At 33.0% G+C, this 23970-nt stretch overlaps 1 protein-coding gene across 1 annotated transcript; it reads right to left on the bottom strand.

Annotated features, from left to right (window-relative positions):
* Positions 1-1094: 1094 nt before the first annotated feature.
* Positions 1095-22501, bottom strand: cnk (connector enhancer of ksr). Its single transcript, XM_023166058.2, has 12 exons — positions 21436-22501; positions 21172-21335; positions 19088-19269; positions 18865-19033; positions 18625-18810; positions 16897-17150; positions 16657-16846; positions 10776-12300; positions 5854-6068; positions 5012-5792; positions 3909-4705; positions 1095-1641 (listed from the first exon to the last, which is right to left on the bottom strand). Exons 1-12 carry the CDS (start codon positions 21491-21493, stop codon positions 1438-1440), a joined length of 4725 nt encoding a protein of 1574 aa, XP_023021826.2. The 5' UTR covers positions 21494-22501; the 3' UTR covers positions 1095-1437.
* Between the last annotated feature and the right edge of the window lie 1469 nt (positions 22502-23970).

Here is a 23970-nt window from a genome sequence, read left to right on the forward strand (position 1 = left end):
TATTACAAAAGACAGCTGTGGACCTATTGCCTTGGTATACATGATGCTGTTACTAATGACGTGACAATGTGTATATGGAATGAAACAATTGCATCCAGAGGACCTGAAGAAATTGGCTCGTGTTTGTTGAGGTATATTAAAGAAAAGGTGCACACTAAAAAGTTGATTCTTTACTCTGATCAATGTGGTGGGCAGAACAGAAATATTAAAATGGCTACTCTCTGTCAGTATATTACTGCTCACCCAGATTTCGTAGTAGAGTCTATAGATCACAAGTTTTTCGTGAGTGGCCATTCTTACTTGGCGTGTGACCAAGATTTTGGACTGATCACAAAGAAAAAAAGATTTTTCACCAACATATTCACTCCTGATGATTGGGATCAAGTAATTATGGCAGCTAGGACTAAAAATCCTTTCAACATCATGAAAATGAAGAAAGAGCATTTTGTTTCCACAAGGAAGTTAACAGCCAACATCACTAACAGAAAAGTTACAGCTGAGGGATCCAAAGTGAAATGGCTAAGCATTCAATGGCTGCAGTACAACAAAAATGACAAGTTCAGGTTATTGTATAAATACTCAAACCATGTGGATGTCATATTCGAGTCTGTAGACCTTGCAAAACGTAAAACAAAAGATATTGTAGATTTATCTCTGGAATTACTTTATCCCAATGGCAGGCCAATAAACAAAGAGAAGAAAAAAGATTTACAAGATTTGCTTCCTTACATACCACCGGTTTATCATGGGTACTACAACAATATTCCGGACTGTGCAAGTGTTAGGAATACAATTGATGTTAGCAAGTATTTAGTAAAAAAATCATTGGTAATCATGATTGATAAAATAAATATATTTGGAGTAACTGACATTTGTTCTTTATTTAGTTACATCTGGTCAGAACCATAGTGACCTATCTGCCAAAAAATTAAGAAAAAAACAAAGAAAAGGACTTCTCGCATAGCAAAAGGAGTAAGTAGGTATTTTGAGAGTAAATACTAATGAAAACGGAATACACGGTGAATATTTGTAGACAACAAGACATTTTGAAAATTACTGGTACACAGTCTCTGTTGTATTGCCAAATATGATTTTTTCAGATAGGCTACTCTGGGTCTCGCGGCCTCAAATATACTGTCAAGAAAGAATTCCCACACTCGATAAAGCTATGCTGATTGAGAAAACTTTGAATAATCATTTATGGTAGTTTCTGAACAGCCCGAGGAAGCTATTGCATTGTGAAACACATATTGCAGTTTTTGTAAACTATGCAGTGAAAATCTCCCAATAAAGTGTTACATGAATATCATTTATGGGTCGATAAAATAGTTTTCAACTTTTAAATCGTCAGATTTGTTTTACAAAAACAGACATCTCTCAAATATCACATTTATGACTCCTCTACCAAAAATATCTGGAATATAACTGTAATCAAACCTATGGTGAGTCATTCTTTCCCTGTTTTCGTAATATGCTGAGATTGCTCTGAGGATTCGCCAAAGAATAAGTTTCTGCTTCAAAAACTGGAGGATATTCCAAGCCAGGATAGTCTGTGTGTGGGCTGATGTTCATCGAAAAGGGTTCAGTAATCACTGGAGAGGAATTTTCCAAAGAGTAGGAGCTCTGCGATATTGATATTTGCTGAAAACAAGATAATTAATTTTGAAGTAGAGTTACACATATTTCATCGGTCACTACGTATATGGCAACATGAAATCTTGGGTACATATAAGTCAAAGTACTTGTGATGCACTGTTTGGAACCTTTAGTGTTGTAGCGAATATTACTGGAGTTCTATTGCAACACCAAACCGTTACTTTCAACACCACAACCCGTTTCGATCACCATGTGATCATCTTCAAGAGGAAGATTAATCTTCCTCTTATAATTTGAGGATAACAGACTTTATTAACAATACATATAAAAAATCAATCAAATGAAGTCTTTTGTGCATAATCTTTTTGCAAATGTTGACTTTCGTTTATATGTTTCATCGTTTTCCCTCATAAGGAACCAACAATAATCCTCCATCATTGCTGCATCCCATCTGCCTTGGTAACGTTGCTCCATTGTCAGTATGTCTTGGTGGGACTTTTCCCCTTGTTCGTCACTGACAGCACACAAATTTTCCGGGAAAAAATTCTAATGGGAGTGCAAGAAATGGATTTGGAGAGACATGTGACATCCCATTCTGCAGTAGTTTTCAAGTGTTCTTCTACAAGTGTTTCATAATTTTCTACTTTCTTGTTCAATATTACTTAATTTCTGATCAAACTGTTGATCACTTAGTAGTTTTCTAATTTGTGGTTCAACAAATATACCTTCCTTGAGCGTTGTATCACTTAATTTAGGAAAAAAGTGTTTAAGATATTTAAACGCATCACCTTCTTTGTCTAATGCTTTTACAAAATTTTCCCTTAACCCCAAGTTCAATGTATTAAAGAGGGACAAAACGTTTTTGGGATTAACAAGAGGTATATTCTTCACGTTAGCTTGACCTGGAATATATTTATCTCTCGGAGGCCATTCTTTTACTTGATAATGGCTCTGTATTGCCCTGCTGTTCCAAAGGCAAAGAAAACAGGCAAAACTTCGTAAATCCGCCCTGAAGACCTAGTAATAGTCCTATGACTTCTAGATCACCACATATTTGCCACTTATATGTATTATAACTTATTGCATTTAGAATAAGTGACATACTTTCGTGTGTTTCCTTCATGGCAACTGCGTGTGCAAGAGGAATAGAGGGTCTTTTGTTACCATTATGGAGCAGAACGGCTTTTAAACTTGTTTTAGACGAATCTATAAATAAACGCCATTCGTCCGGGTTATGTGCAAATCCTAATTTTTCCATTATACCATTTGGATTTACACAAACACACATTTTATCCTGCTTAGTAAAAAACGAGGATAGTTCATGGTTACGGTTCCTAAATATTGTAACTTTGGTTTTAGGGGCTAGTAAATTCCATTGATATAATCTAGACCCAAATAGTTAAGCATTCTCTTTGGACAAGTGGAAGAAAAGGAGAAAAGCAAATTTGAAATGTCGTGTTCGCATTTAGGGACCAAAAATTAATGAAGAACTGCCTTAGGCATTACAGTCGTAAATTTGCTGTAAACTAATGTTATTGATAAAACTTCTATATCGAATAAATCAGGAGTATATAAGTTGTCTTATGGTTCTCCTCACAACTTTTATACTGCTTAAAAGGCAGATCTTTTGTGAAATTAATGAAAGAATATTGAAGTACTGTTTCAAATGAAGCCACCTTCTGCCAGAGGGGCATTGATTATGACTATGAGGAAGGTAAGAGAGAGGTATACAGTTCAGTCTTTAATAACGTTTACAAATTAATGCTAGTAAATTCCTTTGTTGTAATCTAGACCCTGATAGTTCAACATTCTCTTTTGACAAGTAGAGGTCCCGAACCAATATTGATGATCCGATTGTCAACCTACTACTTTTATAGCGATTCCATATTTCTGGTATTTTCTGTAAACTTTGAGTATCGGAGTATCACAGTATCAAGTCTAACATACAATGGAAGCAGACACGAATACTGGGCAGAGCCGCTGTGTTGCCAGATTTTAAACAATTTCCTCAATTCAGGGGAAAAGAAAATTTTTGTAAAAAAAATCATAACTCAAAAATCTTACGTATTAGGAAATTGTTATTATCATTTTCGCATTTAGGGACTAAAAATTAAGAAGGAACTGCCTTCGGCATTACAGTCGTAAATTGGCTATAAACTAGTGTTAGTAAAATAAAGTTATGTTTTCATTATGATGTCATTTATCCAAAAATCCACCTTTAAAAGTTAAAATAATATAGTTAATGGGAAGTTTATCAAAATTTTGACTTTTTGAGTATGGTAAAACTTCATTTTACTAAAATATGTACTTACTGGTGTTGAAGATGTGGCGCTAGAGGGCCAACTCAAGTCAGAACCGGAATTGTGCTTCTTGAAAATAGCTCTGTGCAATTTGGGTGATCCTAAAAAGGTTTTCTCTTTTTTACTTTCAGACTTCCCCCCTCCAAACATTTGTTTCAATTTGCCACCTTTTTGCGATTTCTCATCGAGGTTAAGTTCGAAGGCAAATTTGGGTTTGGAGTTTGGATCTTGGCTTGAAGGGAGAAGCATGGGAGTATACTGAACAGCAGATTTCAACTTGACTTTTGTAGATGCTGCATCGTGCACTTTATTTGTGTATTTTGATTTTTTATCTGCTGCCGAAAAGCTGTGCTGTTTCTTGATTTTATGTCCCTTCTTCGGCGTGTCGTGGTACATGGTATCATCAAGAGCTCGGTTCATAGCAAACTGAACGTCGTTCACAGTTTCTGGACAGTATATCATTTCATAGGATCTTTCTTTGGAAGGTGCCGATACATTTCCATCTGACATATATGGTGCAGCTGCAGCTGACTCAGTTTTTAAATATGTTCCCTGAATTTTGTGAGTCCTAGGAAGGGATCGGTTCACTTTTTGCTCATAGCCTTTATTGGCTTTTGGATATGTAGCAGTTTTGTTATTATCAAAATCGTCAGACTTTTGATTTTTTTTGAGGGAACCCAGACGCTTCCCAAAGCATGAGCTACTGCTGTCGTGTTTTTCAGTCGAGGCTGTTACTCTTGTTTTCGGAGTACTAGAGGGCTTACTCTCAGCTTCTTCTTCACTATCTTTTGGACGGATTGGAACTTCTCCTGCATGCCAAAAAAATAATTACTAACACTTTTCTAAAAATAAAACTATACAATAAATGATCTATTTATAGTAGCTCTTGTTAAAACAGAATCTAAATAAATCAAACAAAATGGAAACGACTAATTATAGACTGATCACTTTACAAAAAACTAATGAAAATTTCCTAATACCAAGACTCTGACCATTCAAAGGAAAAACACAATAAGTCTATAAGAATGCAGTTTTCCGGAGAGTTGGAAAAAATTGTCAGACAGCTCCTATGTAGTAAAAAAAATGATAAAAAGGTATATTCGAAATGAACTTACCATAAACAACTTCAGGCTTAACCATCTGCAATTTCTTGGAAACCTCTTCCACAATATGGTGCGGATTCATTTTCCTTTCTTCCGTTTGCCTGATCATCAGCTCTTCGAGAGTCACAAAACCAGCTAAATTTTCAGTGGGAGGTTTGAACTGACTTTTGGTGAAACCAGGTACACTAAAGTCTGTGAGGTTACATAAACTGGGATTACTGGCATGAATATAATTTATAGGCTTAGTTTTATTTTTGGAATATTGCTGTGGCTGCTCTGGTTTTACGACTTCTACAGTCAAGTTGGGAACGCTGACGTTTTGTGAATATGACAGGTTCTGAGGTGTGAACATGGGGACATGCGAGGTAAAATTACCAGTAGTAATGCTCGACTGTGCTTCAGTGGTACGAATTTTCCTGTATGATCTGAACTGAGATGTTGGAACAGGAAGTGAATGTTTCGGTTGGTTGCTGGATTTGTTGAAAAACCACTTTCTATCCAAACTAGTACTCCCACTGGGTGACGATTCTGCCGAAGACTTTTTTGAAGTGAACTTCTTCAGTGATCCAAACTTTTTCAAAGAATCAGATTTTTCTTCTTGCTTGGGTTTTTCAGTGTCAGATTCATCAGTTTCAGAATACAAACTAGGATCCTGGCTTTTATGTGATTCATTGTGTAGGGTCGCAGTTCTTATCAAATCAATCCAGGATTGTAAAGCATCCGGATCATCTGCTGAAAAATAAAACACTGTGCCCGTATGGTAAACCTTGAAGGCATTTGACCTTGACTTGACCTGAAACAAAATCAATTCATTGAACCAATTTAAAATTCATTGAAAAAATACCAAGGCATACCTCACTGGCAACAGCTACTGTAAATCCAGATAGAAAGATAAGACAGGCTGCTTTAGGACATTCCTTGGTTCTGAAGCCGTACAAACAATTGCCCAATAATACGAACCATCTTTTTTCCCAATGGACGTTTTGATTATGCTTTCCTCTCAATCTCTGGTACAGATAACCTTGGATGTCAGCGGGACTAAGATCATTAACTGTCACTTTCCTTCTCTCTATAGAGTGAAAAACATTATCAGAACTCACAATCCATCCTTCGACCGATGAATATATCAATCTTATTGAGGTTGAAATAATTTTAAAAATTCCTAATGGTAATGAAATAACCAACAATCAATAGATCTCTAGAAACCCTATTATTATTTAACATTTCTGAGGACGAGTATTACATATGTCAACAAAGCTGTGAGAGAATTTTGCTAAATGTGGGGCTATAAAAAATGTTTCAAAATTTCCCAAATACCCAATCAATAATGGTGATCATACTGGTTCAGATTTATAAGATTATCTAAACTTGTTTAAGAAACTTTTGGAATTTAAAAGTTTCAAATCAACTGTTGAAATTATTTTACCTATGTACTGCTTTTATACAACTTAAAAATATGAAGCTGAAATCCAATTTTTTATTCATCTTGTTAGTTAAGGTAACTGAATGAAGTTTTGAGACAGACATATTTTTTTAGTTTTATACATAAAAATTTATACATTTATTTCAAGTATCACTATAACACCTACCATGGCTTAAATTTGTTTATTACGTATAGTCGTTTATTATTTATTTTAATAATCATAACTTATTCTAGTATTCGTACATGTCTTTTTTTTTTAATTTGAACTTAATGCACTATTTGACAAATGAAAATGCATACCTTTATTTAATATGAAGTAATAACTTGACTCTAGGGTTTGTTTGCACATTGATGTAACATTTGGGACTTTGTTACAATTCTGTAATGTACTTGACATAGTTACATTTTTGTTTTATAATTTAATTATTCATTAGTGTTGAATGTCTTTGGGCTTATTTTTGTCTTTTTAATCAATCAATCAATCAATCACTGTACTTTATTGTCTAAGAAAAAAATCTTATTGACAAAGCATATGAAAACAATACTATTACACAAAATAACATACACACACATATATATATATATATATATATATATATATATATATATATATATATATATATATATATATATATATATATGTATATATATATATATATATATATATATATATATATATATATATATATATATGTAATACAAGTTATCAAGTAATTATAAAGAAAAATAAAAATAACAGGTGCAGACAAAATAAAAATATAATAAAATATAATAGTCGAAGTTATGTAAAATTTCCAGAACTGTAAAAAGTTCATAAAATAAAACCTAAATCAGAAGCTGGTCTTCAAAATATTCGACCAAGCTGTAATACGCTTTAAAGAGCAAAAGTTCTTTTACACGGTTACGGAATACCTTGTAGTTCACTATACTTTTCATTTCGGTAGGTAAATGGTTGAAAATCTTCCGACTCTCAAACAAAACAGAATGTTTTGTTAACGTTGTTATTGGAATAGACAGAGGTATGTCGTGAATTTGACGGGTAAAGTAGGTATTTTCTGATCTATAGCATTCTCTTCTTTTAAATATGAGACTTATTGTTTCCAAGATAAAAATGCAGTGTACAGTCAGTAATTTAATATTTTTTCTTTTTTTATGTTCCATTTGGTATTGTATTAATAGTTTGTGGTGTATAGAACTGATAAAAAATAAATAGGTTTATTTATTTTTAAGCAATCATAATAGTTTATATTAAGGATTTTACTTGTTGGGTTCATAACTGAACTCTAATGCTCAACTGGTTTCAATAATTGAAACTTTCTTGATGTACCATTTGGGATTTTATAATAATTCTGTAGTGTACTTGACCGATAAATAAATAATTGATGCAAACTGATAAAAAAAATATTCAGTTACGATTAATCAACCAAGAATAATTAGAAATGACATCTACCAGACCTCATGTGAATTCAACAATAAGTTTAATCGAATATAGATGTATTGAAAAATTCCATTGACGAAATTATTTCAATATGGTATTGGCAACAGATACTTGCAAGGGCAATTGATTACTTGCAGAATCAATAAAAAAATCTATATCAGACCTTAGAAATGTTGCAAGAACGCGTCTTAGGACCTATCCTACATATTTTGTACTTGAATAACAAGTTAGAATGTATTAATAAAAACTAAAATAATTATTGAGAAATAAATGTAGTCTTGATAGGTGTCAGTAACTATCTCAAAATTCAATGAAAACCTAAATTACATGTTCATAAAATAGTATCAGCTCAGAAGAAATTAATTCAATTAATGATCTTAATAACATTATTTAAATACGAGTTGCGATTTTGTAAACTGTCCAGTGAAAATCTCACAATAATATGTTTTTTGAATACGATAGTTATGTATTTTCATCGGCCAATTCCATCATTTAACAATACAAAAAAGCGACCTTCACCCTCAAACTGAATTACCTCGTGAATTACCAAGTGAAAACATTCGCAAACTTTCTTCATCACGCTTATCGCATCGGTGTATTGAGCCGCTTCATTTTTTGTGACATTTGAATATGAAAACGGTTGCTTTTACAAACTTCCCATTGAAATATATGAAGAAAATGTTCACTTTTACGATTAATTTTTCATTGTGTAGCTAGACAAAAATTTATTAAAAAAAGATTCTACCCAAATATTTACAAAACTGACAAAATAGACTATTAATGTGAACATGACAATTATTCAAATGCAACAGCAGAAGATGAAAACTTTTAGTCATCTTCTGATGCTGTCAACTTGATAAGCGAAACGCTCGTCGAGACAGTATTTTTGTTCTGGTTTTGAAAAAGCATTCTTAATAAACTCAGAATTACAATAAACTGATGGATGTATCCGATACTATGTGGTAGAAGATCATCATGAAAAATGACAATAAAACTTCCTATGTTTTTTACTGCTTGTATTTGTAACAAACGTCGAGCATTTTCAAACGAATACAATAAATTTGTACAATAAACTTGTATTCGTTTGAAACATCCTTATAGGACGAAACTGCAGTAACGTTAGTTACAAATAAAAGTGGTAAAAAACATAGAAAGTTTCATTTCTCATTTTTCAATCAGAATTACCATTGCAAATTATGAAATCTGAATGGTTATTGAGATTAGATAGATAGATAAATTTTATTCATCCATGAAGCTTTACACAGTGCAGTAAGTAAAGTATTAAAACTTATCAGACTAGTCAATTACATATAACATGAACAAACACATAACATAAATTAATGGTTAATAGATTTGCATATCATAATTATTAATAGGAAAATTTAAAAACTCATTTACTGAATAAAACGCATGATTATTTAAAAAGTTGTGGAATGTTGTTTTGAAAACTTCAAAATTTTTTATTTCACCAATTAATTTTACGCATTGGTTATAACACTTGATACCCAGATATGTGAAAGAGTTTTGTGCTAGGCCTAGACGGGAAAACGGTGAACGTATTTCACTTGCATTGCGAGTGGTATACTCATGTAGAGTATTTCCTCTCACATGACTATGTTTTTCTTTTTTGATGTTGCTGGTTATTAAATATACATACATACAAGGCAAAGTCAGAATGGACAGTCTTTTAAATATTGGTCTACAGCTCGCCTGATAATGAGCTTTGACCATACATCTTATAATTTTTTTCTGTATAATAAATCCTTTATGTACGTGAGCAGAGTTACCTCAGAATATCAGACCATAGCTTAATAAGGAATTAGCAAATCCATGGTATGTTAGTTTAAGATTATCCAAAGAGACAGTGCCGTGCAGTTGTCAAATAACAAAGGAAATACTGCTCAATTTGGATAATAAATTGTTAATATGAATTTCCCATGCAAGCTTATGATCCACATAAATTCTAAGAAATTTAATGTGATCAACTTGTTCTATAAACTTATGATTCATCCTTATTAATGGACTATAATCATAACGAATATTCTTTGGCTGGAATAACATGAAAAACGCTTTTGTATATTAACTGATAGTCCGTTATCGAAACACCATTCATAAAACATAATTGCTGCAAGGTTTGATATTTCCACCGATTTTGCTAGATTACTTTCCGCGATTAACTGATTAGTATCATCAGCATAATTGATGATTTTATTTTCGGATCTGCATGAATATGTTATATCACTAATAAAAACAATAAAAAGTAAAGGACCTAGAACTGATCCCTGTGGTACACCAACAGTTACATCTGCAGGATTTGACTTGATAGATTCAATAATTACTATCTGTGTCCTGTTTTCTAAGTAAGATACAATCCACTTATTAGCCACACCCCTGACGTCTAGATTGTAGAGCTTATCTGATAGTAGTATATGATCAACTGTGTCAAAAGCGCGACTCAGATCGAAAAATAGAGCAATAGAAATTTTTTTATCATTCAGATATTGATAAATTTGTGTGCACAATACTTTAGTGGCAGTTTCAATGGATTTTCCGTGTCTAAACCCGTGTTGACAATTTGAAAGGTGCTGTCAATTACCCCTGGCAAATTGGTATTGTAGGCATACATTCCTGTAATTGCCCACATCTTCTCTGGATCGTTTCCCTTCATAAATTGGGACCGATTTTGATATCTTCAAAAACTTTGGATAATGTCCGTAAACAAACGACATGTTTATTATGTGTGATAGTGGATAACGTATTAAATCATTAACTTGAAAATCATTCTTGAAATAAATAAAAAACTACCCACCGATTATTCATGTTACATGATAAAACACAACCATTAATGAACTTTTCTTGACCTCTTTGGAACCGTAAAAAACTAATTATAGGTGTGCAAAGGATCTATTACTTACTTGCTGTCAGAGTGTTCTTCTTTTTCGCCTTGCATTTACTTGAAATCATTGCCTTCACTATAGAATTTGTGGGCGAAACTTTCGAGTCTCCAGTTCCTTTCTGTATTTCATAGCTTGGTACTGCTTTATGAACGACCAGATCAGTGTCCACATCAATTTTACTTTTCGGAACTGGAGTGGAAACTGATTTAGGTTCCAAATGTTTTGAACTGAAGTCACCCTCGAAATCCATTTTATTTTTAGTTACTGGCGTGGAAACCATTTTGGGTTCGAAGCATTTCGGAGTAAGTAAGTCGTCTGGCACGTTTTTGAGAATTGGTTCCGGGGTTAATGTTTCGGTAGAAATTGACTCAATTTGTTTGGATTCAGAGAAATCGAATACAGGCTTCACTGGGACAGTTTCGGATCGACTACCTTTGGAAATTTCAGCAAACACAGGCTTTGGTGAATCCACTGGATAAATGGGTTTTGGTATATCCAAAACGTTTCTTGGTGGTGGTTTTGGTGGGACTTCAATTGTGTGGACTTCTGTAACAGGCACTTCTGCATCAACAATTTCTACTTTCTGTACTAGCGAACTTTCTGGAGCAGCGGGAGGCCTAAATTCGCAAACAGCTTCCGGTTGGGGAATGATAATGTTCTCCTTCAGAATTTCCTTTGGTTTTTCTGGTAGAGGGGAAATTCCCAAGTTCTCAGTTTTCTCGATGGGCTCTTCTGTAAGATCGTAGGCTGGTGTGCTATGACTTTTGTCCAGCTTACCTCTCAGTTTTGTAGTGGCACTTCTTGGAGGTACAACTGGTTTCACCCTACCTTCTGGTTTCGTAGGAACTTCAGGTGGTTTTTTTACCGTTACTCTTGGCAAGACTCTCGGTTTTACTGTTACCTCCTGTTTTTGTTCATCAAACTTTCTAATTATATTGTGTATGTTGATTTCAGACAGAATCGGGTCTTTCATAACAATGCTGTTGGTTTTATCAACCTTTACAGGAAGAGCTACTTCTTTTACCACCGGAGAGCTTTTCTCTTCTAACTTAGAAGGCTTTTCTTCGAGAATAGTTTTCATTTTAATTGTATCTATTATCTCTTCGACAATTTCCTTCTTCCAGTCTTGAGCCATACTCGTACGATCTGTAAGCTCTCTTCCTTCGTCGATATATGTTATGTTTTCATTATTCAAGCTTGTCAAACTTATTATACTAACGCTCTTTTCCTCGTCCAGATTCGAAGGTTCATTTTTTATGACAATTTCTTCATCTTTGTCATTTTTGCCTTTAACAATATCACATTCTTCTTGAAAATTAACTTTTTTCTTTATGTTTTTGTCTTTCGCATTTTTCCTCTGTGCAGAACTATTAGAATGAGTGATACCAAGTACAGTTGTTGGTCTTGGACTCAAGTCTAGAGCGACGTTGCAAGAAGCGCTTTTATCTCGCAAAAATTTTGAATCCTCTTCAAACTTTGAGCCGTCGATTTCGTACGAACTTGCGTGAGCGGTGTTTTTACGAGATTTCATGAATTCCCAGTACTGAAAATATTAAATTATGAAAAAAGTGAATGGTTGATTGGAAATCATCCCTTTATATATATCGTATATCAGTGTGACTGTTAAAATAACACTACTAGATCTGAATAAGTATTTATGCAACAAAGATAAATGTTATTTATCATGACAGGATGTGAAGGAGTCGGGATTCCTTTCATTTATTTGAATGTCTAACATGATAACGATGGTTTCCTTTAAATATGACTAATGCAGTTACAACTTCTCCTATATTTATTTACATACAATCAGTTTCTCACATACGTGAAAACTTTGTGTTTTAAGGCAAAAAAATGAACTTTGAAATTTATAACTATTATTAATGAGATCAAAGGAATAATGATTATGAAATATTTTGAAAATTTTATACCTGGTATATAAAATTTAGAAGTAAATATTTTTCAAAATCGAAAATAACTATCCAATTTTTTCATTTCTCTAATATTGCTTACTAGTATCACATCAACTTATTTTTAGAATGTAGTTTCATTACTTTTCACGGTACATTTTGCACTATCAGAAAAATAATTGAATTGATTTTATATGAGCTACTGTAAGAAAACCCTTCATTCCGACCAAATTTGGTAATTTGATAATAAGTTTTCAAGTAAAAAAATAAAATGCATTCATCTGCACATTGTCATGACGTTAGCTATTACTGAGTAATGAAGACGTATAGGATTTTGGTGTAGAAATGAAGTGTATATTAATATAATACATGATTCATTATGGGAATCACGTCACCAGGACAGATGATTACTTATTCAGTCCATATTTTCTTCATGAATGGACATAATTATAGCAGTTTCTTGAATAAGAATATCAAAATTATAATAATCACATATACAGACCATAATGATATTTCATTTAAGGCAATATTTTTTTTTACTTCCAGAAACTCTGTTGCTATATAGAAATAAAAAAAGTTGGAAACAATTCAAGCGATTTAGATTTCTCGCTCATTCAAAAATCCGCTTTTCCAATTTAAATAACAGAAAAACATTTTTTGATATTTTTTTTTTTGAAAAATTAAGTGAAAAGGTGTCAGTCATATAGGATTGAATTTGCTCAAAAATGTTCCTATGAGCTGAAGCAGTATGACCCATAGTTTTCAAGTTACAGAACTTGTAAGTTGAGTTTAAATATAAATAGATAATTGAATCTTACATAGAAAATGAACAGACTGTGTTAGGAATCACACGTTGAAAGTTAGGACCTCGTTAATCCTCAGCCCGCACAATTTTCGACGTCTGAGGGTTGTCGTTCGTAGGGGTGCGACAGCTGTTTAACGGAAAAACAGATTTTTTTAAACTGATGGGTCGTCATTCTTCAGATGATGGGTCGTACTTCTTCAGATCATGGGACTTTTTCTGTAGTAAATATACCATGGATTTAACCACACTTTTCCAAAAAAAGTAATATAAAAATCAAATTGAAATCCAAAAACATATTTTCCTGAGTTTTGAACATTTTATTAAAACAAAGATAAAAATAAAATAAAAACAACAATAAAAATTAATTGGCGCTCCGGGGCGACTTCATTGATTCCAGTGGCGCATTTGCTTTTTCAGCTGCAGGAAAACCCGGAAAAACCTGCAGTACCACATCATCTGAAGATCTTGATCTTCCTGATTTGAAGGTGATTGACAATGTTTCGTGATGAATTTCACTAGTTCGGACTTCCATTGTCTACTATATAAAATGATTTGAAATCCCTGAAACAAGTAAAAAAAAATAATTAAAAAAGAATAGTTGAAAATAACAATTATATTAAGCAACAATAAACCTGAAATGAAATGATAGTGAAATAACCTACAAGTAAAAATATAATAATTGAATAAATAAAAAATTAAAGGAATGAAAAAAGAAAATAATAAAAAAATAAAAAAGTGTAGAGATTCCCAAGTCACGTTAGTTCACGACGTTTCGATTGTTGGTATCTACAATTGGTATCTACAGTCATCACCCGAAGACGATTGTAGATACCAACAATCGAAACGTCGTGAACTAACGTGACTTGGAATCTCTACACTTTTTTATTTTTTTATTATTTTCTTTTTTCATTCCTTTAATTTTTTATTTATTCAATTATTATATTTTTACTTGTAGGTTATTTCACTATCATTTCATTTCAGGTTTATTGTTGCTTAATATAATTGTTATTTTCAACTATTCTTTTTTAATTATTCTTTTTTACTTGTTTCAGGGATTTCAAATCATTTTATATAGTAGACAATGGAAGTCCGAACTAGTGAAATTGATCTTCCTGAGTTATTTAAATGGAACATTAAATTTTTGGACAAGCCAGCAATCAGTTCACTCGAAATTAATGTTCATCATTTCCAGATAGAAAGGAAGACAAAAAATGGCTGAAAATGAAACATCCTAAAAACCTAGCTCCCCTCTGGCTTAATGCGCCTCAATGGAAGCAAAAGCCATTATCATAGAGGGAGAGAACTTAGATCCCAGGATCTAAATAGTTTTGATTATTTCATGTGGGATCATTTCAAAACATTGGTTCACAACATATCAATTCATTTTGAGAAACAATTAAGGAATAACATCACAGTTTTTATGAAACTAATAGAAACAATCCCGGTATTTTCCAAATAGTATGCGACTTCACAGAGAAAAAGGCTCGCATATTTGCAGAAGGTGAATTTGAATAAGTTATAATGAATCAGGTATCAAACAGTTCCATAATATTGCTTTAATTTATTCTTCTGTTCATTCAGGGTAAACTTGTGTTAGCATTACAAAACATTAATTTCTCTAACTTTATTATTTTCACATTTGAAAATTATTCTTTTGAATAATTGAGTTATATAAACTGTTTTTTAGTGAGATTAGAACGAATGAATTTAATTTTTTTATGCAACAGTTTGTCAAATGAAAAAAAATTGAGTAACCAGAAATTGCCTTTTGATGTTTAGGAGATATATGCATTATGTTTCACAAAAATATCTAGTGCGACATCAAAGTTATCATAATAACATTTTTTTTCTAAGAATAAGAAATTTTCATCCAATTTAACCGACCTTGTAACTCTTGGCCGCGGTGGTAGTGCGCCCGACTCATGGTCGGAAGGCCGTGGGTTCGATTCCCGCCTCGACCACATATTTTTCTCGAGAGAATTTATCTAGTTGAAGCTGGGATGATTCTGCAACCGTGTTAGGAATCACACGTTGAAAGGTAAGACCTCGTTAGTCCTTAGCTCGCACAAGTTTCTCAACTTCTGAGAGTTGTCGTTCGATTAACGGAAAAACAGATTTTTTAAACAGAAGCTAAAAAAAAAAAAGGCCTGTATAGTGGGGAGCATCCGAAATGAGCTGTTTTATGCGGGAAACCTTAATAAGTTATCATGGCGGGTATCTCTACCATGAATACCTGAATTTGTGACAAATATATTGATATTTTTATGGGCAAAAGAACACATTTCAAGGTAAATATACAGACGCACTCTCTTAGGAAAATTGTGAGACATAACTGTGTTCATAAACAAATGAACTAAAATAAAACCTCATTCAACTCTTTTTATAGTATCAATATAATTAAAATTACAAATATGAATAATTATTTGTTGTGGTACATTTAATACTCAGAATATTAAAATAACCAACTGAAGTTTTCTTTCAAACCATCGTTGGATGAAAAAGTAAAAACAACCGGAGATGAGTGTGAAAACTATTTTCTGGGTTTGTTGACTGTGCTCTGCAGGTTTTATTCCCTGATGTTTTGGCTATAACTGCGGTAGCCATTATAATAGGTAATGAGGTAGCATACAAAGTATTCTAGTTGCCCTTAAAGTGCATTCATCCAAATGCAAAAACGATAATAATGTTGTTTCAAAAAAATCATCACATCCTTTTTAGTTGAGAATTTCTTTTATTCACTTGAGGAAAATGAAAAGTGTGCGAAACAGGGGGGAGAATGACCATGATGGATACTCAATGAATTCATAATAATTTTATTATAGTTTTGTTTCAATTTTAATATGTGACTGGTTTTTAATGTTTAAAATATGTTTTTCGTTAACCAGCTGTCGCACCCCTATGAACGACAACCCTTAGAAGTCAGAACTTGTGCCAGCTAAGGACTAACGAGGTCTTATCTTTTAACGCGTGATTCCTAACACGGGTTAGACCACCGACAAACACGGCGGTGGATTTCAGTGAATGAACGAAGCACCCATGTCGAACTGACCAGTTTGAAGGCCATACTTTTATTGATAAATCAATTTTGTGACTTGCTATAAATATGCAGCTGCACATAACATAGTGATTTTATGTGTTGGTTCAGCAGCCAACGAACCTGAAGGCAACAGAAAATGTATTAACTTACCTGTTCAATGGATGGATATGGTCTCTTATTAGTTGGAGTAGCTCCCGTTATGGTGTTACGCCTTTGTAATATTGGTCTAGGTTTGAGAGGATACATTCGACAATTTGCATCCAATGGACTATCTGGGGGCTCACTATCGCTACTGGTAAGCTCTGTTTCGGCATCAGGTATTTCAACAGCATTGTTAACTCTAAAACAAAGCAATGCAACATTTCTCAATTTCGGAGGACAGAAACTTACTTTGGTATTGTGATAGGTGGCAAGTCTATTATTGGCAACAACCTAGGAGATGGAATGTTCTCATTCCATCTGGACGACCAATTCTGACCGCTTCGTTTTCTACTGGGTAAGCGGTAGGGCTTCATATATATCTGTCCATAAACCTTTGTATGCCTTGGTCGTTTTTTTAAGGTTAGCACTATCTCATTAGGAGACTCTTGAAGAAGCATCACAACTTTTTTTCTTTGCCAGCCAACAACGGTCTGATAATTTACCTGTGGATTGAGAAATTATTGTTGCAAATTTTCATAATTTGCATCAGTATGTAACAGATGCTATAATTATGATAATTATTTCCTAGAATTTGTTATGAATCATTAACATAACCACAAATATATATTGGTAAAGCATAACAATGTAATTTTTTCACTAAAATATATCATATATGTGATGGAATCGGCCGATGTTTAGTGAAAATCTGACAATAAAGTGTTTCTTGAATAAAAATATTTCAGTGAACTAGTCTACATTAATAGGCATCAAACTGTTACTTATTAAGTTCAAGTATTCAATCACATCAATGAAGTCGTAATAACTGTTTTTTTTTTAAACAACAGATTTGCATGAAAATAGTTTGTAGCATTGGCTTTTGCTTTTTAATTATACCAGCCTTTCAAAATCTATTTTTCCGTTAACCAGCTGCTGTCGCTTTCTTACGAAAGACAAGTCAAAACTTGTATGAGCGAGAGACTAATGAGGCCTCACCTTTTAACGTGCGATTCCAAAATCCTACAAACAGAATCGAACTAATCTTCACCTCTTGATTGATTGAGTGAACAAAAAGAACCACTCATACTAACCAACAAGCTACCGACTGATTGTTACTAACAATTGGTTCACAAACCAAACTTCTACTTTCAGAAAGTCGTCATCACCCTTCAAATCAAAAGTGCGGCTTATGAACCCTCCCATTGATTCACATTGTGACAATTTTCATAAAGTAAAAGTTGATCAAATCATCTAGAGGAACAATTTGTACAGGCTAGTCTCAACTCCCTACACTGTAGGTTAATGGACTGACACCAATCAGAAAACAACTACTCCCCTGGCTAATATCACGAAGGGCGTTGGATTATATCCGACAAGATGTCAGTGTTGATGAAAAAAAAAGTTTGGTGGTTGAATTAGCCATAACTTAGCTGTTCCATGCAAAATGCAGTAACTGATAGCGAAATGAAAAATGGGTTGTATGCACATTTGTACATTCCATGTAACATTAACAGTAACCAACATTTCTATGAAGATAATAGTGCCAAAAGGGTAGAAACTGTAGATAGATATATAATATGTAATAATGTAAAGCAAAATAATGAAATTTTGAATAAAAATTGCTTAATGTCTGAACACGAACTCAAACAAATGGTTTCGTAATATATAATGGGCCCTTAAATGCTGTTATTTAATTAGTTAACAGGAGAATACGAAAGCAAGGGACAGTGAAAGAGTGAAATATGGGGAAAAATCAAACATTGCATCAAACATTTGGGTTATTGAACTATTGATTATTAAACTTGATTGAGAAAATCACTTATTCATTAAGAACCTACCCAAAAACATTTAATTGTTGACAGGAATAGTTTGTACAATTTCTATCACCAGAAAATAACAACCTGGTATATATCAGTATTCGATGAATAAAAGTACAAACATCACAATTTTTGTAAAAAAATATCATATGTATCAACTTACTTGTACGATTTCATCACCTTCCTCTATTTTTGAACTACCATGTGCAGGTGAGCCATGTTTGATATCTGCTATTTGATGAATAGCATGATTATTGGGCAAAATAAAAAATCCCAGTTCTTGTTCTTTTTTCTTGAGAGTAGCTAAATCTAAAGACGCTGGTTGCAAAATCATTGGGTCCATCATTTCCTGCAAAATAGGTTGCAACTTCAAAGCAATGAAAACAAAATGATTATTTCTTACTTGAATGATGTAATCAGCAATTTTTGTCAGTTTCTCGCAAATTTTTCTTATGATGCAAACTGGTTTTTCTGAAAATATTCCTCTGTGTGCACTGGTGGCCATTTCGAAACCTAACTGCAGTAGGTTCATTTTGTTATCAATATAATCTTTATCACCAGCGAAAGGTGATCTAGAAGCAACATGAATTTCAGAAATCATCAGTGAATTACAGACGAATAAATACCTGTCGAGCCAATATACAAGTGGTTTTATAGTAGTTATAATGTTATGGACATCTGACATTACTTGAGTCTGTATCACTGAACAGTCATCATCCACCAGTAATAGTTCCTTGTACAAAGAGTTTGCAGCACATGATAGCTTCAAAGCCAAAGTTTGTAAATTCTCTTTATCTAATTCAAAATGCTGAAACCATGCAAAATAATTACACGGATAATTCACAGTTAAATCAATAACACAATACTGCTTACTTATAAGACAGTTGATTATTTTATTGTATAGTTATAATAGTAGATTCATCCAAATAAATTAGGAATTACAGAACTTACAGAATGAAAAAAGTTAAGAGTTATGAATGCGTTACACTTTATTCAACCATGAAATAAAAATTTTTAGATAAAAATTCAAGTTTGTAATTTTAGGAATGGGGTGGGAGGATAATGCTTTTAGTTGAGACAACTTTGTTACAGCAAGAGACAAAATTTTATAAATAACGATAGTAATTCACCGAGTCAGAATTGAGGAGCAATTTATCAAATATATTTAAAATGAAAACAAAGATCGTAATTTATTTAGTGTCTGAATTCACATCTGATTTTTATAAACTCCTTAGTTGATAATTTTCATTTTAATTTTTTCCTAATTCATAATTTTTAGTTGAATATATAAATCGTCAAAAAAGTAGCTGTTTGATAATGGTGGTGCGATCTACACAATGGATGGTACCGCCTTTGCGGTACCATTTATTGTTCGTAAAAAACACCATCCCATTAGAAATAAGTTGATGATGACGTGGTGTGGGATGGTATTTTTTACAAACGGATGATACTGCTATAGGTCGTCTTTCATATCCATGACAAACAATTATTAATGATTTTCATTATTGATGTATCACTGATCAAGCAAGTTTCATTAATCGTGTGTAACTGTTTCCATTAGTTGAATAGAACTGGCCAATACTTGATGAAAATCCATATCAAAACACTCATTAATACAGTTTATTGTAAGGGTTTCACTATAAAGGGTTTTACAAAAACCTTAACACGTGTTTCGCTATACAATAGCTTTCTCAAGCGTGAAAATCATGCACTGAACTGTATTAATGGGTTCTCATTAGTACATAATTAGACAAGCACTAGTCTGAAAATGAAATGGTTTTGTTTAGTTCAATAATTTTTTTTATAGGTTTCTATTTTTATTGAGTCAATTTGATTAGACTTTATAAATAGGTATGTAATATGTTGAACTCCTTCTGTATTAAATTCTTTTTCAATTTATTATAAGCCTTTACTGAATGATTGAAATGAGATCAGAAACAAGTCACAATTTTCATTAACATCTACTACTATTCAACAAAATCTTTCACAAAAAGAAATGAACAGCCAATATATAGGTATCTTCAAAATATTGGTAGGGGTTATTTATTGGTATCAGGTGAAATTCTTTTATTGCTCAATCTCTATCAACTAGTTACTGAAATCTCCTTGTTGATACTGTGGAACAGTTACTATGCTTGACAAAATTCTTTGTTATTTAGATGTTTCAACAACTAGTTTTTTGTTTTGTTTATGATTGTAAAATTTGTTTCTTTAATACTTTATACTATAATTCTCAGTAGAAGAGCCAATACATCAGTTACTGACTACATTTATTTCTTCTGCTTTGATTGGCTTGAAAATAAAATTGAAAAAATACTTTTCACTGTTTTTCTTCAATGCTCTCATCAAAAGATGACAGAAATTGTTCAGTTCAATTTTTCTGGGAGGTTGAAACTTTGGATATAAACATAATAATTGATTATTTCATAGAAATGAGGTGTAACTTTTCAACTACTTGGAATGCACCAGTCATGAGTGGCAAGTCATAATACATCATAGGCAGTTGGATAATCAATGTCCAGTGGTAACACTCGTGCACGAGTGTATATATTATAGTATTTACAAATACTTCTCATGATATTTGTGTACAAGTCGATATTGTTTTGTAGTAACAAATGGAAAACAAATTTTCATGACATAAAACATGTGACTTTCAACTTCTGATTGGTGCATGAATCCACCTTCAATTATGAACTAAAAAAATTCTTACAAAATTTCGCAAATGTTCTACAGCTTCTAGTATTATTTCCTGATGACCCAACATTTTGACCCCCAAATGTTCCAGGTCGTCTGCCCTCAAATTCAGTAACTGGTGTCCTGTGACACCATTATTCAGAAATGATGAATTGTATTGTAGTATTACATTGTCTAAACCTTAAACAAATCAATTAAATGATTACGGTTTATTGAGTTAATTGCTGATCATGGTCCATGTTATAGTGTACAAACAGTAAAATTTATAAACAAATCTTACCTTTCAGCCAGTCTGTTACTTGGTCAACAGACCAATCTTTTACATTAACATAAGCCATCTCAATAAATATTCACCATTCGTAACACTTTTATTCAATTTGTTTAATCACAAATTTATTGTCAACATTGTAGTCCATAAATCTAACAAACATAACAAATTACATGACTAATGACATACTACTACATACAGGTCCAGTCTAGTTCAAACAAGATTGACACTATAAAATAGTATAAAAGTGTCTAGAGACAGCTGCTCCTATGTATGTAGGATTCATCTCATTTTTACCTTAGCACATTAGCACATTTGATGTCACTGTATCTTGAATTCATGTTTTCAATAATTAAAGGCCGTTTAATGATTCTGATCAATAAGATATAAACGAAAGATAAGTGGGACACAATTTTCATAAGTTCCTGTTTCGAATGACGTAACGTCAAAACTGACATCTTATTAGCCCGCCATACACACAGAGGTTTGTCTAAGGACTTTATCCAGCACGGTTTTAGTCTGCCGTCTTTCGCGGATTCGGCATGTGACAAACTTCTTTGTTACTCCACTAACTTGACAAGATATGTCCGTAGACAACTCTGACGTATTTAATCTGTTGCAGACAAAACTGTTAGTTAGTGGCAAAATATTTCAACTTGTCTGCCGACTTTGCCAAAACTGTGGAATTCAGTCTTGATACAAGTTTTTAGTGATGTCTTTCCGGTTGTTGGTGCCATATGTATAGTTGTTGGTGACAAAATGTTTAGCAGAAATACAAATAAGAAAAAAGTTGCATTGTGTTTCGGTATGACTGATATACATCTTCTGACAAATACTTTTTACTCTATGACCACAAAACGCCGAAGCAAATGGGTGAAAAAATGGAACTCTGAGTCATTTGCCTTTATTAAAGCAATTGAGGCAAAACGAACCTCATGATTTTGGAAACTATTGGAGAATGGATAGTGCAACTTTTGAAACATAATTGTCTATGGTGAAAGAAAGATTAACAAAGCAGCACACTGCCATGCGACAACCAATATCTCCAGAGGAACGTTTGGTAGCAACGCTTAGATGTCTTGCAAGAAGCAGATCTTATGAAGATCTGAAATACTCCGTTGGAATTTCTGCTCAAGCACTGGGCTACATAATACCACAGACATGTTCCGTCATTCCGGTTCAACAGCAATCGTCGTCAACGCGCATGTCTGTTAAATATTGGTTTCTGATTAATTTGAAATTTCTGATTGGAAAAGCTGATAGTTCAACTGAAGTTTGGCATGGAATTAAAACATTACCTTAAATAAATCTAATCAAGTGTATTTCTGAAGAGTAAAAGAAGGTTGCAGTATTTTATATCTCTATTCCATTTACTAATCAACATGGAACTGGGAGGTAACTAGGTCACCGCAATAATTAATTTGTGTAATTGAAGATGTTCATATTTTAGGTTCACTTAAAGAATTCCTAATTTTTCCTGCGCCAACAAATATATAATTTATTTTATAACAATTTTTGCAGGTTATGTTGTTTGTAAGTTGTATGAACATAAAACAAAAACAGTAATACGGAATACGCATGCGTCAGATTAATGGTTAGAAGATAGTCCTCAAACCATTCTGATAGATTTTGAACAGGTTTGAATCTTGATGGAACAGAAAACTAATAGTTTACTAATGGTTTGAAATTCACGTTGGAACGCAATCACATTACTGCGCAGAATCTTGACCACACAGATTTGTCGACAGACTAGGTTTGTTCTGGTTCTACGAAATTCAGGTTCTAGGACGTCAGGATCATGCGCAGTTGATATAGAGCGTTCTGGTTTATTGAGGATAATTTCGGACTGATGAATCCTCTGTTCTGGTTTTGACTGCGAAATGATCCTAAACTGTTTTGAACCGTCCCGAATCGTTCTTTCTCTTGAGACTGAACTTTTGAGAACTGTTCCCGTTGCTCATGTGCATTCATGTGGAAATTTGTTTGGGCTATTTGCTAGGATGTTTTTTTATTCATTTGATTTGAATAATTGATGATTGAGGGTAGATAACATTTGAGCTGACTATAGGGATACGCTACATAACAAAATGGACATGATTAATAGTATTTTCTCGTCTTCATCTCTTCATATATACGATAGGTGGCACAGTGGTCTCCTCAAAAGCGTTCTGGTTCAAACAAGTGTCCGAGACTATTTCGGACAGTTTGAGATTTTTTGTTTGTACGCACCATGTCTTGCGCAGTTTCCATACGTTTTGGGATGTTAGAACCAGAACAAACCTACTGAAACCGTGCTGGATAGTCTTTAGACAAACCTCTGTATGTATGGCGGGCTATTGTTAATTTCATCATTTGTTAAGATTTTTTTTATGAATTGAAATTTATTGAACTCGGCCTATTGAAATGAAACACTTTTCCCACACACATTTTTCATCGTGTTTCAATAGATTTATTATACTTCAGAGTAGTATTTCAGAATATCGATTTTGTTTTTGTATTATTTATTTCTTGCATGGGATGCTTTAGTAATATTTTTGAAAACTTTTG

The sequence above is a fragment of the Leptinotarsa decemlineata genome, unplaced genomic scaffold (genome assembly GCF_025532065.1).
Source record: "Leptinotarsa decemlineata unplaced genomic scaffold, Ldec_3_MD MMD2_tig00000008_RagTag_RagTag, whole genome shotgun sequence".
NCBI classification, from domain to species: domain Eukaryota; kingdom Metazoa; phylum Arthropoda; class Insecta; order Coleoptera; family Chrysomelidae; genus Leptinotarsa; species Leptinotarsa decemlineata.